At 46.1% G+C, this 21,528-nt stretch overlaps 1 protein-coding gene across 3 annotated transcripts in view; it reads left to right on the forward strand.

Moving 5' to 3' along the window:
• The first annotated feature begins 345 nt into the window (after positions 1-345).
• SCTR (secretin receptor) overlaps positions 346-21,528 on the forward strand; it is a 77,664-nt gene continuing 56,481 nt past the window's right edge. For all 3 annotated transcript variants that reach the window (XR_015255164.1, XM_086718416.1, XM_086718417.1), the window contains exon 1: positions 346-655. Coding sequence is in view for 2 of the 3 variants with exons in the window: in XM_086718416.1 (XP_086574542.1) it covers positions 596-655 (60 nt within the window). In the remaining variant the exon portion in view is untranslated. The remainder of the gene's footprint in view (positions 656-21,528) is intronic.

Here is a 21,528-nt window from a genome sequence, read left to right on the forward strand (position 1 = left end):
GGTCTCGTTAGCCCTGAGACTCAACGAGGTAGCAGCAAGGTTGCGGCAGGGCTGCCCCAGAACTTCGAGAACTTCGAGAATGCTCTTTCCGGACTCGGGGGTGCTGCAGCGTGGAAGGCTAAGCCAGCATGCCCTCCCCCGGTCTCCTCCGCCCCCCGGGCTGAGCTTGCGGGAGCCGGCTGCAGCCCCCCCCCCCCCCCGCCTCCTCCCCTGAAGGCCCCCCCCCCGCCTCCTCCGTTGTAACCTCCGCCCCCCCCCACCGCCTCCTCCCCTGCAGCCCCCCCCCCCCCGCCCCCTCCTGCCTCCTCCCCAGCAGGCCCGCGCGCCGGCTCCCTGCCAGTAGCGGCAGGGTGGAGGAGCGCAGGCGGGCGGCGCGGCGTCCTTATCAATGGGCTGGGCGGCTTAGCGCGCTGCCACCTCTTCCGAGGAGAAGCAGTCCCGGGGCTCGCCGCGGCTTAGGTGGCCCTGCCATGGCTCCTCCGGCCGCGGCCGCCGGCCGGGGCGCGGGACCCTGCGGAGGACGCTGAGCCCCCGGGCCGGGGGTGCGCACAGGTGCGCGGCCGTCGAGGCGCCCACGGGGAGAGCGCGGGGCACCATGCGTCCCCGCCCGCTGCTGTTGCCGTTGCTGCTGCTGCTCGCCTGCGCTGAGCACACCGTGAGTACCGTGCCTCTCCGCGGATACCCTGCGTGGCGGGCGTGGAGGGGTCCGCAGATCTTCCTCGATGGAGTGGGAACTCTTAACACCCCGTCCCCAGCAAGGATCATCCCTGTCAGCTCCTCTCCCTATAGCCTTCTCTCCCAGGATAAAAACAGCAAATGAGTCGGGCAAAGGCAGCTGTAAGATAAACCCCCTCGGCCCCCCAAGCCACCCCTTCCTCCAGGCTGCACTTCGACGGAAACTCTGGAGGCGCCCCTGGCAGCGCCTAATGTGTTCTGGGCACCCTCCATCCATAGTTCATTGGAACCTTACAATCGGCTGATATTGTCACCCTCGCTTTAGGGTCTAGGAAACCGAGGCTCTCGGCGGCCAAAAATCTTGCCCCAGGAAAAGGCGATTGGAACCCACATCCGTCTGCCCCAAAGCCTTGACATTTACACACACACACACACACACACACACACACACACACACACACACGCATACACGCACACGCACACCGGACTGCAGAAGGGAAAAACCTCAAAAAGCTCTGGCTGGAGCTTCCGGCTCTGTGGTGGGAGCATTCGCAGCTCCCTCCCTCTCCTGTGGGATTTGGCTCCCTAAAGTCTGCACGTCTGGGGAGTTCCGGGAGTAGCAGTCTCCGCAAACCCGGTCCAGGGAGGAGCTGGAAAAGAAAAGAGAAAGGCAGAGTGGGTGGCTTGTTTTCCTTTCCCACAGAAACTCCTGGGAATCCGGGGTCTCTCCCACTGGGATTTGTGAATGAGAGAGTGGCTGTACTCAGGCTGGATGGAAGGAATAGGGAGGGGGTGCAGATTCCAGAACCACTTCTTCCTCCCAGCATTGCCAACTGGCCCTCAAGGCCTCTGTGCCAAGAAACTCCCCAGGAAAAGTGCTTGGGGACCCAATTCTGAGTCTCCAGTCTGTGTCCTGGGCAAGTCCTTCCTGGTATCCAACGACCTTGCCTTCTGTAGTCCTCTCCTGTTTGACTATAAGAAAAACCTTTGCTTCCAAAGCTGATGGGAGTGTTGATGCTCAGGAGATGCCCCCATCTTTCTGGCAGCTCTGTGACATTCCAGCAGCAGTAAGTTTGGAAGGGTGGAATTTGGGACTTTCGTTCCCATCTCCCGTGTAACCGCGGAGCCTCTTCTCATCAGTGGCAGTGCTGGTACTGGAATATGCTAGAACAACAGTACCCACTCATTAATCTGAATTCCCAGTTTGAGGAAATGCCACCTGGGACACTGGGGACAATTCAAAGCCTCTAGGTATGTTGTTATAAAGAGCCCAGGGATGGGAGAGGCAACAGCTTCCTCCTTGTGACCTTTCCCACCTCCTTCTTAAGTATTTGCAGTAACCCTGAGGTTGTCAGAAGAAATCAACAGGTGTCTGGGCTTCAGGACGGAGGGTTAACTTTTTCATCTCAAAGGAACCCCTAGGGTGTGTCAAGAATAAGCGGTGGGGGAAATGAGTCTTCAGTGTGCCTTGGAAGGCTGCTTCCTTATGCTCTGGTCCAATTCCCTTATGGTACAGTTGAGCAAACTGAGACCCACAGAGAAAAGAGACCTGCCCCAAATCTGCAAGTTAGTGGTGGAGCTGGGACTAGAACCCAGATCTCTTGATTCTCACTCATCCAGGGCCCTCTCCCTTATGTCATCTTAAATGTCCTTTTCATACACTCATGTACTGCCTTGTATTATTATAAGATGGTTTCCTGTGTGCAAGTCTTGGTCCTCCGGGTGTTTTCTGGGCTTATCCAGACCTGAGGTCTCATACTTCTTGGCAAGAACTCCTTTAATAAATAAGAATGGAGCTGACCTACTTTGGTTGGAGTATTTCCCAGGCTTTGAAACCCTGCTTACCTTCTGTTTTTTTTTTTTTACTCTGAGTGGTCAGACATTTGATTTAGACATTTAAGGGCATTCAAACAATTTTTTTATTCATTTGCCCCTCCCCCTTGAGGGAGATCATAGGCCTCTTCCTAATGGGCATTATTAGGCCAAATTGTTGATTGTCACTCCCCACCCCAGTCCCTCGCCTTGCCATACAGGGAGGTGTCAGGGGGATCCCTTGCAAATAGAAACCAGAAAGTGATGATGGTTGAAGGGACCAGTGTTCTGAGACCTCCATAGGACATGTGGGCCACATTCCCCTTTGCTATCCCAGGCCCCGTGTATCTCATGAGGGCTTTTACCCGGAATGATATTGTCGTTATTTACTAGTGCATCTGTCCTCCTCCTCCCCAGTACACACACCCGGAGATTTCGTTCTATTCACTCTCTGTCCCTAGAGCCACCCCAGTGTAAGGAGGAGCCCAATGAGTCTGTGTTGGTTGAGTGAATGGGTGAATGAATGAAGGAGTGAAAGAATGAAACAGTGATACCCAAAAGGAGTGTCGTAAGCTGTGGCGCTTTCATATTAGCAGCGAGTAAGAAACAATGACGCCCTGAGGACAATTGTTGCTTGCAAAATTGTGCATAAGCGTGTCAAGCAAATAAAAAATAGTCATTCAAGGTCCGGTTTTTTAATCCGTGGCATCTGGCAAGCTGCCAACTTGATAACCTTAGTGAGTTAAAATCAAGCGAGGTTTCTTGACACCCCTAATCCCGGATACTAAAGCTGAGTTTTCGGCGAGGGGTACCAGGAAGGGGGCTATGCCCTCCCTCAGCATGGAGGAAGCGATAGGGTGGGAATAATGGAGACATGATGGAGAGCGGGGAGCCCTCCAATTCTTTGTTGTGGGGGACTGGCCTGTGCCTCGTATGCTGTCTCGCACCATCCCTGGCCTTTACCCACTAGAAGCCAGGAGCATCTCCAAGTTGTGCCAACAGAAAAATCTTTCCAGACACTGCCCAGTGTCCCCTGGGAGGCTGAGAGGGCAGAACTGCCTGCAGTCGAGAACCACTGCCTTGAAGGTTGTCCTGTTTCCGGGGAAGCGCGTTAGTGGAACTACCAACAGGTGTTCATCGCGTGTTGGATTCGGGGCAGTGGGTTTGGTGACAGGGAACGTGGGCCGAAGACAGAACAGGTGTACCTGATGAAAACCCACTTCCCGACAAGCCTTGCACCGAGATTGGACTTGATCTTCTCCAGCCTCCCTCCCACTTTCCCTCCTGTCTCCATCCCGTCTCAGTTGATGGCTCAGAAACAGAAGTCGTGGCACACGGCGTTCCTGCATCCACAGGCTGACAAGCTCTGTGGCAAGCCGGGGAACAGACTTGTAGGAAGGCCTGCAAGGGTCCTGAGGGCTCTGGCTATTGATAACTCCTCAGAGGAGGGTCCCTGGGATTTTTTATGTACCTGAAAAATCACTTTCTCATTTTCTGGGGAAATATTTGTGGATTTCTTTTGAAATCTTTACTATCTCTAAAATTAACGTGAATGACGATGGTGATAACGGCTTGCCTTTTTTGAGCACGTACGTCACACCGGATACTCGGCCAAGTCCTCGCCAGCACGATCCAACGTCATTCCCCCATCAACAATTGGAGCCTTTGGGGCCCCCGGGTGTCTCAGTCGGTCGATCGTTGGACTCTTGTGTTCAGCTCAGGTCATGATCTCATGGTTCGTGCATCGGCGCCCCACATCTGGCTCTGTGCTGACCCTATGGAGCCTGCTCGGGATTTTCTCTCTCTCCCTGCCCTTCTCCTGTTCATGCTCTTGTGCGTTCTCTCTCTCTCTCCAAATAAACTTAAAAAAAATAACGATCATAACCTTCATTGTGCAGAGGCAGAAACAGGCTCAGAAAGAGGTGAAGCCATTTGTCAGGGTCGCCCAGTCAAACGTGATGTGAGGACCCAGCCCAGGGATTCCTAACCAGCACAGGCATCTGGTCCCAGAAAGAGGCCTGCACTGGTTTCTGGTGCCCAGGGGGCTGTCATAAAATTCTCTCCCAAGCCTATAAATGACATTAATTTCAGTTTTATCTAATCGTGTTATAAAACATAAAACAAATATTGAATTACACACAGCATTTTATTGAGGCGGGTAGAGATGAGCTTGGGGTCACAAAACCAATCAAACAGGAGGTACACTTCTCAAACTGGTTAGGGGGGTTCCTTCAAGAGATTGCATACAAGAAGGGGAGGGGCAGAGAAAGAGAGAGAATCCCAAGCAGGCCCCCCAGTGCCAGCAAGAGCCCGAGGCTGAGCTTAAACCTAGAGATCATGACCTGAGCCGAAACCAAAAGTCAGCTGCTTAGCTGAGCCATCCAGGCACCCCTAGGAGGCTCCTTCTCTTAGCTTTGACATCACCTTTCTGCATTCCCATGGAGCCCACCTCCCTCCACCCTGTCCCCCAAATCTCTGGCCTATGACTTCCTTCATGCCGTGGGAGGACTCAGCTCTCTTCCTGGCACCCCTCGCTGACAGATCAGACTTCGTAACCAGTGTGAGAGTTCCCCGCCACAGTGGGACCCCCAATGTCCCTGATTTGCTCCTTGCTTCCCTGCCCTTAGCAAGCTGAGGTTCCTCACCACTGACCTTCACTGGGGCGTTGGGACAGCCAGCAGCCCGAGGTAAAACCCACAACACTCAGATCCTATCGACTTGCTTACATTATAAACAGAGGGCTGCTGAGCATTCATGTGGACTCCAGAAAATAATAATATCCTGGTGCCCAGCCTCAGTATTCTGTGTCTGACCAATTCCAGAGGGCATTTGGGAAAGGGACACTCCTGCTTGGCCATGTCCTGCAGTCCCAGCCCACCATACTGCCAGGGTTCCAAGGTTTCCAATCTTCTCCAGAATCCCCACATGTCCAACATCAGTCCCTCCCCTGTGGGCTCTCCATGATGTCCATGGGTCATCTCATGTTCCTGATGTTACCAACCTCTTTCATTTTCAGTGGATAGGCTTGCTTCCTATTTCCTGAATGCAGAGAATGAACTTACTCTGACCAACATCTTGCCCTCGTAGACGTGATTAAATTGTCTGCCACTCCCCACCCCTGTCCCATCCCCTTCCCTCCCATCTGTCTCAGTCGTCTTGGGCTGCCATAACAAATTACCACAGATTGGGTGGCTCAACCAACAGAAATTTATTTTCTCATGGTTCTGGAGCTGGATGTCCCAGATGAAGGGCTGGTAGGGCTGGGTTCTGGTGAGACCTGTCTTCCTGCTCTGTCCTCATCTGAGTGGGTACAGAGAGACAGAGTAAGATCTCTGGTTTCTTATAAGGACACTAATCCTATCAGATCAGGGTTTCACTGTTATGACCTTAACCTTAATTACCTCCCTATAGGCTCTATCTACAAATATAGCCACAATGAGGGATGGGGTTTCAACATCTGAATTTGGGGAGGACGCATTCGGTCCATAGCACCATCCGAGTGGAAAAGAGGCTCTCCTGCTGCCTGTGTGGCCAGTCCCTGCCCCTATGCTCCCAATCCTCCCACCCCAATCTATGGGGACCCCAATCCATCCTGAGATTACACAGTGAAGTCACTGTGCCCAGTCTTTACCGTCTTCCTCTTACCTGGCTGTCCCCATCAGCTGGTCAACTTGCCATGGTCTGTCCACCTGGTAAAGAGCCCTCCCTCTGCACTCTGGGCCTTCTAGCCACAGGTCCACTTCTGCCCCCTGATGGCCAGTTACTTGGAAGAAGCATTCATGATGCCTCCCCTTCCACTGATTTCTCAGCCCACTGTAGCCTGCTCGTCCATCCCTCCCCCCCCACCCCAACTGACATCAGTCTCTTCATTTTGTGTGGCCTTCATTTTGCTGTCTTCACTACACGCTTTTTGGCCCTGGTCCTACCTAGGGTGACTGCATGATTTAGGAGAGAGAAGGAAGGTTGTAAATAATGATGTTGAGACAGCAGGCATACACCCAAGTGTCCTGGGCAAAGTGGGCATGGGACCCTGGCCTCTCAGAGGCCTCTGGTGTGGGAACCTCCCTCCTCTCCACTCGCCTTTCTGCTCTTCACAGGCTCCTGGTCCCCATCCTGGGCCCCTTGCTGCCACTTTTGGTCCCCTATGATCTGGCCGCTGCCTTCACCGTGTCCTTTAGCTGTCGGCCTCTCTGGACCCTCTTGGACCATGAACTTCAAGAGCAGGAACTGTGTCCCATTCACCTTTGCGTCTCCAGTGATGAATCAATTGCTGTCCATAAAGTAGGTGCCCAGTGAATATTTGATGAAATTTTGCATTTTGAACTGGTTGTACGATAATAAGTTTCCTCTTCTTAGTTCTCATTGTATAAACTCGACTAGTATCGTATCTCCTTTTACTTGAAAACATTGAAAAAAATTCTTTCCAGTCTCAAGTTGGCAGGCAAGTAACTGTATTGTAAAGTGTGTACGCAAAGTGATGTTGAGTTTCTTCACCTTCTTCAGAATTCTACAGAGTTTTAGTTTATCTCCTCCCACATTTTACCTTTTCAGATTCAAGAGTCCAGAGTTAAACTAACAGAACTCTCGCTTGATGTCTTTCCTCCCTTATTTTGCTTAGTTATTCTCTCTCTCTGCAGACTGGATTTTTCTCTCGCTTTCTGAAGGATAGAATATGGTTGCCCCATAATTTTCAAGATTATATGCTTTAGGAGTGGGAGAGGTTGACCTTGATCCCCCTCCCTATACCAAATATCCAAGAGAGGAAAGTGCATTGTCCCAAACTGGGTTAAATTTCCTCTAATGGTCTGATCATTGAGATGGGACCTCACCGCATATCTCAGGATGAAGAGATCTTCCCAGGGAGGAGTTGTTGGCTAATAGGTTGAGCAGATACCTCAAAATATGTCTACCATCCGAGCAAATCCCCCTAAGAAACGGACAGTGGAAACTCCTCACAATCATCAAGCCACAGGTATGAACTTATACTGTAGTGGGCCAGCCATGATTAACTACTAAGTGACATTCAAAGAGTGATACTTACATAGAGACATTGCTAGGTACATGGTCTTAGAACGTTTACAATGCAAGTGACTTTCTAAAAAGAAATTACTGTAGGTTATACCCAATGAAGCCGAAACTGAATCTAAAATATGAGATACAGGGGAGCCTGGCTGGCTCAGTTGGTAGCACATGCGGCCTTTGATCTCAAGGTCATTAGTTTAAGCCCCACATTGGGAGGCTAGTTTTAAAAAATTAAAAATAGGGGCACCTGGGTGGCTTTGTTGGTTAAGCATCTGACTTCAGCTCAGGTCGTGATCTTGAGGTTCATGAGTTCAAGCCCCATGTCAGGTTCTGTGCTGACAGCTCAGAGCCTGGAGCCTGTTTCCGATTCTGTGTCTCCCTCTCTCTCTGCCCCTCTCCCGCTCACTCTCTGTCTTTCTCTGTCTCTCAAAAAACAAATAAACGTTAAACATTTTTTCAATTTTATTTTTTAAACTTACATCCAAATTAGTTAGCATATAGTGCAACAATGATTTCAGAAGTAGATTCCTTACTGCCCCTTACCCATTTAGCCCATCCAGTAACCCCTCCCACAATCCCTCCAGTAACCCTCTGTTTGTTCTCTATATTTAAGAATCTTTTATGTTTTGTCCGCCTCCCTGTTTTTATATTATTTTTGCTTCCCTTCCCTTATGTTCGTTTGTGCTGTGTCATAAAGTCCTCATATGAATGAAGTCATAGGATATTTGTCTTTCTCAGACTGACTAATTTCACTTAGCATAATACCCTCCAGTTCCATACACGTCGTTGCAAATGGCAAGATTTCATTCTTTTTGATTGCCGACTAATATTCCATTATATACATATATACCACATCGTCTTTATTCATTCATCCATCGATGGACATTTGGACTCTTTCAATACTTCGGCTATTGTTTATAGTGCTTCTATAAACATTGGGGTGCATGTGTCCCTTCGAAACAGCATACCTGTATCCCTTGGATAAATGCCTAATAGTGCAATTGCTGGGTTGTAGGGTAGTTCTATTTTTAATTTTTTGAGGAACCTCTACACTGTTTTCCAGAGTGGCTGTACCAGTTCGCATTCCCACCAGCAATGCGAAAGAGAGCCTCTTTTTCTGCATCCTCGTCAACATCTGTTGTTGCCTGAGTCGTTAATGTGAGCCATTCTGACAGGTGTAAGGTGGTGTCTCATTGTGGTTTTGATTTGTATTTCCCTGATGATGAGTGATGTTGAGCATTTTTTCATGTGTCGGTTGGCCATCTGGATGTCTTCTTTGGAGAAGTGTCTATTCATGTCTTTTGCCCGTTTATTCACTGGATTGTTCGTTTTTTGGGTGTTGAGTTTGATAAGTTCTTTATAGATATTGGATACTAACCCTTTATCTGATATGTCATTTGCAAATACCTTCTCCCATTCTGTCGGTTGCCTTTTAGTTTTGCTGATTGTTTCCTTCGCTGTGCAGAAGCTTTTTATTTTGATGAGCTCCCAATAGTTCATTTTTGCTTTTGTTTCCCTTGCCTCTGGAGACATGTTGAGTAAGAAGTTGCTGTGGCCAAGATCAAAGATGTTTTTGCCTGCTTCCTCTTAGAGGATTTTGATGGCTTCCTGTCAAAAAATTTTTTTAATTAAAAATAAAATAAAATAAAATAAAATAAAGTAAAATAAAATATGGGATACAAAAAAGTGGAGTTTACAAAGGACAACAATGGGCAGATCAGTTCCACAGTTCTGAAAAAGAGAGGACTTAGTCCGGAAAGTCTAAGGACTCCCTGAAGTCAGTTCCAAAGAGGTTCATAGACAATATTCCACAGAGCTGCTCTATTCAGAACCTTGGAGTGCAACTATGCTATGTAATTGACAAGGTGAAGGCTTATGGATTTTGTGATCAACAAGAAAAAAGAAAGTTGACTTAAAATTCTAGGAAAAGACAAAGGTATATGAAACATTTTGCAGTCTAAATATTTAAAAAGCCAGTTTTGACATGATTGCGCCAATCTTTTTATTTTTTTTTTAATTTTTTTTTTCAACGTTTTTTATTTATTTTTGGGACAGAGAGAGACAGAGCATGAACGGGGGAGGGGCAGAGAGAGAGGGAGACACAGAATCGGAAACAGGCTCCAGGCTCCGAGCCATCAGCCCAGAGCCCGACGCGGGGCTCGAACTCCCGGACCGCGAGATCGTGACCTGGCTGAAGTCGGACGCTTAACCGACTGCGCCACCCAGGTGCCCCTGCGCCAATCTTTTTAAAACTCCACATGTAAAGATGGGCTGAACTCAAAGTCTGAAACTGAAGAGGAAAGTAATGTAATGTGTGTTTCTGTTTGGTTAATTAAAATAACAAAGGGGTGGCTGGGTGGCCCAGTAGATTAAGCCTCCCCTCCCAATCTTGTCTGGGTTTAGGTCAGGATCTCACCATTCCTGGGATTGAGCCCTCTCCTACCCTCCCCTTCACCACAGCATGGAGCCTGCTTGGGATTCTCTCTCTCTCTCTCTCTCTCTCTCTCTCTCAAAATAAATAAATACATTTAAAAAATAATAAAAATTTTAAAAAGTACAATTTGGTAAATTTTTTTTCTGATAATCTCTTACTGAATTTATAGGGAATACATATTTTTAAAGGTGCTTAGTTCTGAGGTGCTATTTGGTTTTTTAAAAGTGTTTATTTATTTTTGAGAGAGAGCATGAGCAGGGGACGGGCAGAGAGAGAAGGGGACAGAGGATCCGAAGTGGGCTCTGCGCTGACAGCAGTGAGCCTGATGCAGGGCTCAAACCCACAAACCTTGAGATCATGAACTAAGCCCAAGTGGGAGGCTTAATGGACCAAGCCACCCAGGCGCCCCCTGAGGTGCTGGGTTTTAAAAAAAAATTTTTTTTAACGTTTATTTATTTTTGAGACAGAGAGAGACAGAGCATGAACGGGGGAGGGTCAGAGAGAGAGGGAGACACAGAATCCGAAACAGGCTCCAGGCTCTGAGCTGTCAGCACAGAGCCCGTCACGGGGCTCAAACTCACAGACCGTGAGATCATGACCTGAGCCAAAGTCGGCCGCTCAACTGACTGAGCCACCCAGGCGCCCCCTGAGGTGCTGTTTTTACTACCAAACAGCATCCCATTCTTGGCACCAACTATTTTGGTATTTTCTGCTCAAAACATTTCACTTATGACACTAAATACATGTTTTTTTTTTCCCCTCACATTGACAATCAATTCCCCAACTCTCCAGATACCAGCTGGGTGTTCTAAAATTCAATTCAGTTCTGACTCTAAGCACCTGGAATTAGCACAGACCCTACAGGTTGAGGACAGTCCACAAGATGGCTTCTACTTCAGACGCCAGTCCCAAGCCCGGGCCAAGTGCCCTTCTGACCAACCAGCTGTACTTTGGGGGCTCCTGTGACCTCCTCCTTGGAATCGATCATTTGCTAGAAGGGCTCCCAGGACTCAGAAAAGCACTTTACTTACCATTACTGGTTTATTATAAAAGATACAATGCAGGGACAGCCAAGTGGAAAAAAGGCAGAAAGCAAGGAAGGGGACACGTGGCGCTCCCAGCATCTCCATGTATTCACCCACCAGGAAGCTCCAAACCCTGTTATATAGGGTATTTACAGGCTTAAAAAAAAATGTTTATTTATTCTTGAGAGAGAGAGAGAGAGCAAGAGAGAGAGAAAGAGAGCAAGCAGGGAAGGGGCAGAGAGAGAGGGAGACAGAGGATCCAAAGCAGGCTCCTCATGGTCAGCAGAGAGCCCCACGCAGGGTTCGAACTCACAAACTGTGAGATCATGACCTGAACTGAAGTCAGATGTTTAATCGACTGAGCCACCCAGGCGCCCCTACAGAGGAATCATAGGCATGATTGCTGAAATCACTGGCCATTGGTGATTAACTCAATCTCTACCCTGTCTTTCATCTCCTGTGGCCAGAAGGGCAGCTGGAAGTGCCAGTCTCTAACCACCTGAAGTGGTTATCTCTGCTGAAGTTATCTGCGACCCCCTCCCCCCCAGCCACCGATCATCTCATCAGCATTTGCAAAGTCACTGATCACTTCGGAGATTTGCAGGGTCTTGGAAGCTCTTGTATTAGAAGAGTCAGACCAAATATTATAACAAAAGATGCTTCTCTCACCCCTACTGCTCCGGAAACTACAAGCGTTTTAGGAGCACTCCGCCAGGACCCAAGGATGAACACCAAATGTATATTTCTGTTATATCACAATGTTACATGAGGACATCCAGTTTAAAATGGCAGATTATCCACAAGTGTTTATCTGCTCTTCCCTTGGGAGCATCCTTAAAATGATAGTAAAGGAATCACAAAGGTATAAGCCCACAAAGTCAAAGGGAACAAGATAAGACAACAATGAAGCAGAGATTTCAAGAAATCTTCAGGAATGAAACAATGGTAGCAGTCTGGCAAAAATAACAATCTACATCCCTGCACCGGGTGGAGGGGGATTGATTACAAACTGTTTGATCGGTCCGCATCGCCCTGGAAAGTCTCCAAGTGTGGAGGAGAAACATAAATCCTGACTGGGGGGACCCTCTCAGCCTGATTATTATTATTATTTTTTTTTATAGCAAAGGCTACAAACTGTTCAGGCCCACAGTGATTCCAAGGACCTCTTTAGTGCCTCAAGTGTAACTGTGGCATTGATCGCAGCACAGGGAATATAGCCAATGGTATTGTGACGGTGTGGTATGGGGACAGAGAGTGTCTACACTTGTGGCGACCATAGCAATAAGGTACGGGCTTGTGGAATCATTATATTGTGCACCTGAAACTAATGTAATAGTGTATGTCAACCATACTTCAATTACACACACATATATATATATACCTACATATATATATGTAGGTACACACACACACACACACACAGATACATATGTATGTATGTAGATATGGCATTGAGGAAGACCTCCGGTGTGAAAGCAAACAAACAGGAGAAAGGAACTTAGAGAAAATGTCGTCCATGCAGAGAGGAGGAAAAGATCACGTGACTACAATTAATATCCCGATACACAGTTCTTAACAAGGATGCCAGATTCAAGAAGAGGGAGTGTGGGAAAGAGGGTGCTGGAGAAATGGAATCACCAGAGAGTAAGAAAGGCTGCCTGGAAAGTAATTGTATGATGATGACAAAACATTTATTAGGAAACTCAACAGCACATCAGGGTGCCTGGGTGCCTCAGTCGGTTGAGCGGCCAACTCTTGATTTCTGCTCAGGTCATGATCCCAGGGTTGTGAGATGAAGCCCTGAGTTAACTTCTGTGCTGAGTGTGGAGCCTGCTTAAGATTCTCTCTCTCTTTCTGTCTCTTTCTGTCCCTCTCCCCCACTCATGCTCTCTTTCTCTTTCTCTCTAAAATTAAAAAAAAAAAAAAAGCGTATGACACAACGGTAGAAGAGTGGAGAAAGGTGAAAAGATTAGAGGGTCCATCCACGTTGCCCATTATTCAAATAATATAAGAGTTCTAAGAAGACAGAATAGAGAAGATGAAGGGAGGAAATAATAAAATAAACCACATAACATTTAAAAAATTCCAACATGAGGGGCGCCTGGGTGGCTCAGTCGGCTAAGTGTCCGACTTCAGCTCAGGTCACGATCTCACGGTCCGTGAGTTCAAGCTCCGCGTCGGGCTCTGGGCTGATGGCTCAGAGTCTGGAGCCTGCTTCCGATTCTGTGTCTCCCTCTCTCTCTGCCCCTCCCCCGTTCATGCTCTGTCTCTCTCTGTCTCAAAAATAAATAAACGTTAAAAAAAATTTTTTTAAATAAAAAAAAAATAAAAATAAAAAATTCCAACACGAAGAACACAAATCTTCAGATAGAAATGGCCCCTGAGTCTCTTAACCAATGAATTAAAAAAGGACCATTTCCTCAAGGAATTTAAAAGCGACTGAAAACAGAAAAATCCGAAATATTTCTACAGAGAAGAGAAAAGTCACATACAAAAGGTTTGGGAGCACAGTTGGGTATCTTATCAATACAGGAAGAGAGAAGGAGAAGTGCCTTCAAGATCTGGAACGAAATTTAATTTCAACCTAGAATTCTCTGCCCAAATTATTCATTTGATAATTAATCAAACTAATAAAAGCTTCTTCACTCCTGCAAAGGTTTCAAAGTTTACCTCCTACTTACACTTTCTTAGGCAGCAACTTCTGCAAAACGAGGAAGTGAGGCAGGGAAAAAGATGTGGAATCTACGAAATCAAAGTCTAGGCAGAAAAGTTGGGGGGAGGGTACCCCAAGCCACAGCCAGGCATCAGGCCCAGGTTGGCACAAGAGGAACGAGGACCGGCAGAGAAGTCTCTGGAGGTAAGACAACTACAACCTTTGATAGATGTCCCACGGAGCTGTTGGGGCACTTAAAAAAATTAGCCATATGTACATAGAACGCTAATCAAATGGAAAAACAAGGTAATAATTGACCTCAGGAAAAACAAAATGTACAAGAAGAGACATAATCATTTTACATGGCTAGACTCAGCAGTGGACGATACTTCAGAGTCAAAAGAAAACGTTATAAATACACACCATTCATTTCACTAAAAATTAAATCAGCAGAAGTATATGTAATATATGGGGGAAAGAAGTATATGTAAGGAGATTTAAAAGCATCTACATCTTTGTCTTCCATAACAGAGTTTTGGATAATGTCTCAGATTAACAGACCAAGAAATAGTAGTATAAGAACATAATTTTAAAATATGGAGGGGCGCCTGGCTGTCTCCGTTCATGGAGCATGGTCTCAGGGTTATGGGTTTGAGCCCCATGTTGGGTGTAGAGATTACTTAAAAATAAAATCTTGAAAAAATATGGAGATAAAAAGGAAAATAAACAGCTAAAAAGAGTTGAAAATGATTGCCTCCGGAAAGCAGGTAAAGGTTAGAGAAGGGAACTGCTGTTTTTCATGATAATTTCTTTGGCACTAATACAAGTAAAAGAGGAAAAAAAAAACCACGTACAAACACAAACTCAATTTTTTTACAACTGTTTAAAGGTACTTTTTAAGGACTAATAGTTCTGGTTTTGAGGAAAGTTTTAGCAAATCTCTAGTCTTCATTTGCTTTTTCTCCTGTGAATTTTGAGTAAAATTATATTTAATAAGTATACAGAAATATATGGATAAATATACTAATTTTCAGCTACTAATGGCTACTAATTTTCAGCTCCCCCCCCCCCCCCGCTTTTCTGGGTTAATTTAGATGGGCAGGGGGCTTGTGTCCCGTTTATTCTCCCTCTGATGCCTCTACCAGCTGGTTCCTCCATTGAACACACTCTTCTCAGCCACTCCCAGACCCCCAAAGGGCCCCTTTTCTTCTCTACTGGTCACCATCAGGGGCCATGGGCTCAGTCCTTTCAGCAGAATGCTTTCGCTGTCTTTAGCGGGCATGCCACCACAACCCAAAATTATTTTGGCTTATTAAGTTTTATTGGAAGGATCGAGGGTTAAAGAAATGTGGAATGAGCCACTTCACACCCATCAGGGTGACTGTTATGAAAACAAAACACAAATAGGGGCGCCTGGCCGACTCAGTCAGTAGAGCATGCAACTCTTGATCTCGGGGTCCTGCGTTCGAGCCCCACATTGGGGGTAGAAACTACTTCAAAAAAAAAATACAGTGGATAAAAAAACAAAACAAAACAAGGGTTGATGAGGATATAGAGAAAATGGAACCCCTGTGCTTTGCTAGTGGGAATGCAAAACAGTGCAGCTACTATGGAAACGATTTGGTGGCTCCTAAAAAAGTAAACATAGAATTACCATATGATTCAGCAATTCTGTCTCTGGGGATACACTCAAAAGAATCAAAAGCAGTGATTCAAAGAGATATTTGCACACCCATGTTCATAGCAGCATTATTTATAATAGCTAAGTGGTCGTAGCAACCCAAACACCATCCATCAACAGATGAATGGAAGAACAAAATGTAGTGTCTATACACAACGGAATATCATTCCGCTAAAAGGGAATGAAATTCCAATAGATTCTACAATGTGGATGAGCCTTGAAAACACACTAAGTGAAATAAGCTGGGTAGGAAAGAACAAATATGTGATTCTACTTACGTGAAATACCTACAATAGGCAAATTTGCAGAGTCAGAAAGTAGACTAGAAGTCACCAGAGGCTAGGGAAGGAAGGAAATGGGGGCACTGTTCAATGGGTATGGAGTTTCTTTTGCAATGCTGAAAAAATTCTGGAAATGGATAGTGATGATGGTTGCACACCATTGTAAAGTACATTATAAATGTACTTAATGCCACTGACTTGTACACTTAAACATGGTTAAAGTAGTAAATTTCATGCTATGTATATATCACTACAAGGTCAGTCGGTTAAGTGTTCAGGTCTTTTTTTAAAAAATATATTTAATGTTTGTTTATTTTTGAGAGACAGAGAGAGAGAGAGCAGGGTAAGGGCAGAGAGAAGGGGACAGAGGATCTGAAGCAGGCTCTGTGCTGACAGAGATCTCAACACGGGGCTGGAACTCATGAAGCATGAGATCGTGACCTGAGCTGAAGTCGAACTCTTAACCAACTGAGCCACCCAGGTTCCCCCATTAAACATCCAGGTCTTGATCTCAGGGTCATGAGTTCAAGCCCCACGTTGGGCTCTGCAATGGGCATGAAGCTTACCTTAAAAAAAAAAAAAACACAAATATATATGTGTATATATATATATATATATATATATATATATATATACATATATATATAAAGTTAAACTGTCTTCTGATTATTATTCTTAAAAAAATTTTGTTTAACTTTATTCATTTTTGAGAGACAGAGACAGACAGAGCATGAGCAGGGGAGGAACAGAGAGAGAGGGAGACATAGAATCTGAAGCAGGCTCCAGGCTCTGAGCGGTCAGCACAGAGCCCGATGCGGGGGGGGCTCAAACTCACCAACTGCGAGATCATGACCTGAGCCGAAGTCAAACGCTCAACCGGCTGAGCCACCCAGGTGCCCCGTGAGTATTATTCTTTCTATAGTCCAGGGTAAAACTGCCAAGGAAGTTGAACTTTTCTTGGAGAGATGTTCCCAGGATAGGTGTTCTGTCATTTCTAACCTTGCTCCATGGCTCTCAAGAGTCCACTCTGTGGGAGTACTCCTTTCTTTAACCCCACAGTGCAAATCGCCACCCATTTGGTAGAAACTTCAACTCCCTAAATCATGCACCTTGGTGCTGCCTCAGAATCTCTTTCCTACCGTGTGCCATGCATAACAGTCCCAAAAAAGCTCAGGGATATTCAGCAATAAGGCTTTATTTCTCTCATGGTGTTCGCAAGTCAACTAGGGTTTGATTGATCCAGGCTGGGCTCAGCTGGCTTGGCTCCAGTCCCTGGGTTGGGTACAGGTCTGCTGCACGACCTGCAAGATACCCCAGGTGGCAGAAATGCAAGAGAGCAAGCACAGCTGTGCAAACATATTTTGAGCCTCTCTTCCTATCAGATCTATCTAATATACCAGTGACCAGTCACATGGCTAGGCCCAAGGAAGGCAGTATACTCCACCCACCTTGAACTCATATGTATAAACTCCTATACGGAATTGGGACTGATAATTCTGACTACGATATGCCTCTTTCCCTGTCCTTGGCAGTAAATCTCCTAAGTCTGTTACGAGTTACTTTGTCAATGTTAACACCGAAAGGATGCTATGAAGTGTGGAAATTCACAAGTGCAGTCCACCATGGGTTTTGTCCTCTGAATCTGGCAACATAGTCAAGGCTGAAGCATTGCCCTCATCCCCACGATTGAATATGGCTCATCACCGTATCCACGCATGAAAGGGGGAAGCATGTCCCTTTCCTTTTATGGGCACGAGATTGTGCTTGCACATGTGACTTTTGCTCTACTCCATTGCTAGAACCTAGTCATGTGGGTGCACTTTAGTTGCAGGGAAGCTGGAAACTCTAGTCTCCAGATGGGCAACCATATGCCCAGTTAAATTCTGATTGCAGCAGAGGAAGAGTAATTATTAAAGAGACAAAGATCAGTCTCTGACAGAGAGGTTGCAACTGGAGGTAGGAATGGGAACAGAGCCACGGAATTAAGTATCTACCTTCCTCTATATATTTACATATTTTTAAAAGTGTATTTATTTTGAGAGAGAGAGGGGGGCGGAGAGAGAGAGAGAGAGAGAGAATCCTAAGCAGGCTCTGTCCTGTCAGCACAGAGCCCCGATGTGGGGCTTGATCCCACAAACCTTGAGATCATGACCTGAGCCAAAATGAGGAGTTAGATGCTTAACCGACTGAGCCACCCAGGGGCCCCTACAATGTAAACTTCTGCCTCTGAGAGAATTGTAGACGGTAAGAAATAATGCGGAAAGATCCCCGCATAGCCTTTTGTCAGTTTCTCCCATTGATAAAATCTTTCAAAACTATATAGTACAACATTACATTGATGCAGTCAAGATACAGAATATTTTTGTTACCCCAAGAATCTTTCATGGTGCTCTGTTACAGTCACAGCCACTTCCTTCCCACTCCTGTCCCTTCGTTAATTCCTGACCACTAATTTGCTCTCTCTTTCTATAATTCTGTCATGTCAAGAGTTCATACAAATAGAATTATATGGTATGTAACCTTTTAGGATTGGCTTTTTTCACTCAGCATACTTCTCTGAAGATTCATCTCCTTTTTATTTTTTTAAGTGTTTATTTATTTATTTATTTGTTTTTGAGAGAGAGAGAGAGAGCGAGCACAGGAGAGGGGCAGAGAAAGAGGGAAACAGGAGACAGAATCTCAAGCAGTCTCCTCTGCACTGTCTTTGCAGAGCCAGATGTGGGGCTCAAACTCATGAACAGCGAGATCATGACCCGAGCTGAAATCAAGAGTTGGATGCTTAACTGACTGAGCCACCCAGGCAGCCTTAGTTTATTCCTCTTTATTGCTGAGTGGAATTCCGTAGTATGGATGTGCAGTGATCTGTGTAATCATTCACCCATTGAATAAAAACCGCTATAAAGATTCGCATACTGGTTCTTGCATGAATATAAATTTTCATCTCCCTGAGATAAATTGCTGGATCATGTGAAAGCTGCATGTTCAGCTTATGTAAAACACTGCCAACCTGTTTCCCAGAATGGCTACACCATCTTACATTCCCACCAGCAACGTATGAGTGATCTAGTTTCTCCACGACGTCACCAGCATTTGTGGTTACTAGTTTTTTGTATTTTAACCATTCTGATAGAGTATAGTGATAACACATTGTGGTTTCAATTTGTGTTCACTTAATAGCTAATAATTTTGGAAACCATTTCATGTGCTCATTTGGCATCTGTATATCTTCTGTGAAATGTCTCCTCGTGTCTTTTGCCTATGTTGTAATGATATTGTTTGTTTGTTTACTGTTGAGATTTGAAGGGTCTTTATGCATTCTAGGTATTAGTCCTTTCTTGAATATGCGAATGCAAATATTTTCTCCCAGTCTGTAGTTTGTCTTTTCGTCTGCTTAACATGAAGTAAAAGGTTTTAAAATTTTTTTTTAAAGTTTATTGATATATTTTGAGAGAGACAGAGAGAACCCATGCACTTGCAAGCAGGAGGAGGAGGAGGAGGAGAGAGAGAGAGAGAGAGAGAGAGAGGGAATCCCAAGCAGGCTCCGCACTGTCAGCACAGAGCCTCATACGGGGCTCGAACTCACAAACCGTGAGATCATGACCTGAGCCAAAACCAAGTGTCAGACGCTTCACTGACCAAGCGACCCAGGTGCTCCTTTTAAATTTTTATGAAGTCCACTTTACCCGATTTTCCTTCTATGGATTGTGCTTTTGTTGTCACATGTAACCCTGGAAGTCTGTTCACTTTTTGTTTTGTTTTTATTTTTTAATTTATTTTTTAGGGACGTTTGGGTGGCTCAGTCGATTAAGCGTCCGACTTCAGCTCGGGTCATGATCTCATGGGTTCGTGAGTTCAAGCCCCACATGGGGCTGTCTGTTATCAGCATGGAGCCCTCTTCAGATCCTCTACCCCCCTCTCTCTGCCCCTCCCCAGCTCGCTCTTTCTCTCTCTCAAAATATATAAATAAACTTTAACAGAAAGTAATTTATTTTTTAAGGATTATTTTACCGTTTTCATTTCACTTTTTATTTTTGTAAGTAGGCTCCACGCCCAACGTGCGGCTTGAACTCATGACCTCAGAGTCGCATGCTCCACTGACTGAGCCAGTCAGGCCCTCCAAAGTCTGTGCCTTTTTATTTTCAGTTTAATTTTTCTCTCTGCTGAGCCCTCCCACTGAGCTTTTCTACTTCAGTTATGGTCTCTTTCAGTTCTAACTTTTACATTTGATTGCTTTATATCTTTCATTTCTTTGCTGAAACTTTCTTCTTTTTGCCGAGGTGTATATTTCTACAGTTGTTCCAAGTGTACCTGTAATTGCTCACGGAAGCATTTTTATGATGGCTGCTTTACAACCTTTGTCAAATCATTGCAGGTCCCTGTCACTTCAGTGTTGGCATCTATTTTTTTTATTATTATTTAGTTATTTTTGAGAGAGAAAGAGGGAGAGAGAGTGCCCAAGCCATCAGTGAAGAGCCTGACTCAGAGCTCAAACTCATGAACCATGAGATCGTGTTCTGAGCCCAAGTCGGACGCTTAACCGACTGAGCCACTCAGGTGCCCCTAGTGTTGGCATCTGTTGATCATTTTTCATTCAGTTTGATGTCAACCTTAATGTGATGAGTGATCTTTTATTGAAAGCAGGACAGTTCAGGGGCACCTGGATGGCTCAGTTCGTGGAGCATCGGACTCTTGATTTTTGTCTCAGGCTGTGATCTCGTGGTTCGTGGGATCAAGCCCCACATCAGGCTCTGTGCTGATAGCACGGAGCCTGCTTGGGATTCTCTCTCTCCTTCTCTCTCTGCCCCTCCCCTGCTTGTGCTCTCTCTCTCAAAATAAATGAACCTTAAAAGAAAAAGATTAAAAAAAAAAAGAAGAAGAAAGTGGGGCATTTTCTATGCCGTAGGGCTCTGGATCTTACTTAAACCTCTTTGTGGGCTTTTTCTGATGAGGAAGGGGGTGGATGCTCCCTCATTTCTTCCAGGTGCACATAGAAGTCCAGCTTCCCCACTCTGTCTGATTTGACACTGACAGAGGAGGAAGGGTCCCCCTTACTGACGAGTGAGGGGTGGGACTATCAGCTCCCCACATGGTCTCATAACACTACAGTGGGGGCTCCCGTCACACTGGTGATGGTGAAAGTGCCGAGTGTCTGCCAGGCCTCCTTGTGTTTAGAGAACCTTCCTTTAGCCACTCTTTTAGGGGAGGATGCCGACAACGAGTTCTTTGAGTTTTCCTTCCCTGAGAATGTCTTGACTTCCCTTTCATTCCTGGAGGTATCTTTTGCCGAGTATAGGATTCTGGGTGGGCAGTTCTCCTGCAGCACCTGGGACACCATCCCGGTGGGGAGATGAAGGGGACCTCCTTCCTTCTGGGCTGGGGGGAAAGTCCAGTCTCCGCTGGCATCACGGGCTGGGGGGACTGTGTTACCACACAACAGGGCTGAATGCGCCAGCTCCTTGCTTGGCCGTCTGAGACACCACCCTGGCAGGGAGGCTGGGGCCCTGCGTCACAGCCTGGGGAAGGTGGAAGTCCTGGCTCCCCAGGTGACCACAGGCTTTTCTGTGGTGTTTGGCTGAAGTGGGCAGTTATCGCCTATACATTTTCTGTCTTGCTAGACTTCCTCTTTCCTGGCCCTTGGCTAGAGCGAGCAGGCTTTTGTCGGGGCTTTTTCCTCTGCATCTGGCTGCATTTCCTTATTGCTGACTTCTTCAGCTCCAGGAATGGGGTATATGGGGTGAAAAGAAACCTGACAGAACTCACCACTTCCTTGGGTCATGAGGTCTTTAGCCACTTTGCCTTCTCTCCACCTTCCAGAATCTTCTAATGCTTCTTTTGTACATAACGTCCAGGGTTTCTTGTACTTCGTGGGAGCAATAGGAAAAACGTACGTGTGCTGCATCTCCCAGAAGCCCATCCCTTTGTTTTCCGTTATACTTCAAGCTGTC

The sequence above is a fragment of the Puma concolor genome, chromosome C1, assembly GCF_028749965.1.
Source record: "Puma concolor isolate L17-30 chromosome C1, mPumCon1.1.hap2, whole genome shotgun sequence".
Classification (NCBI taxonomy): Eukaryota; Metazoa; Chordata; class Mammalia; order Carnivora; family Felidae; genus Puma; species Puma concolor.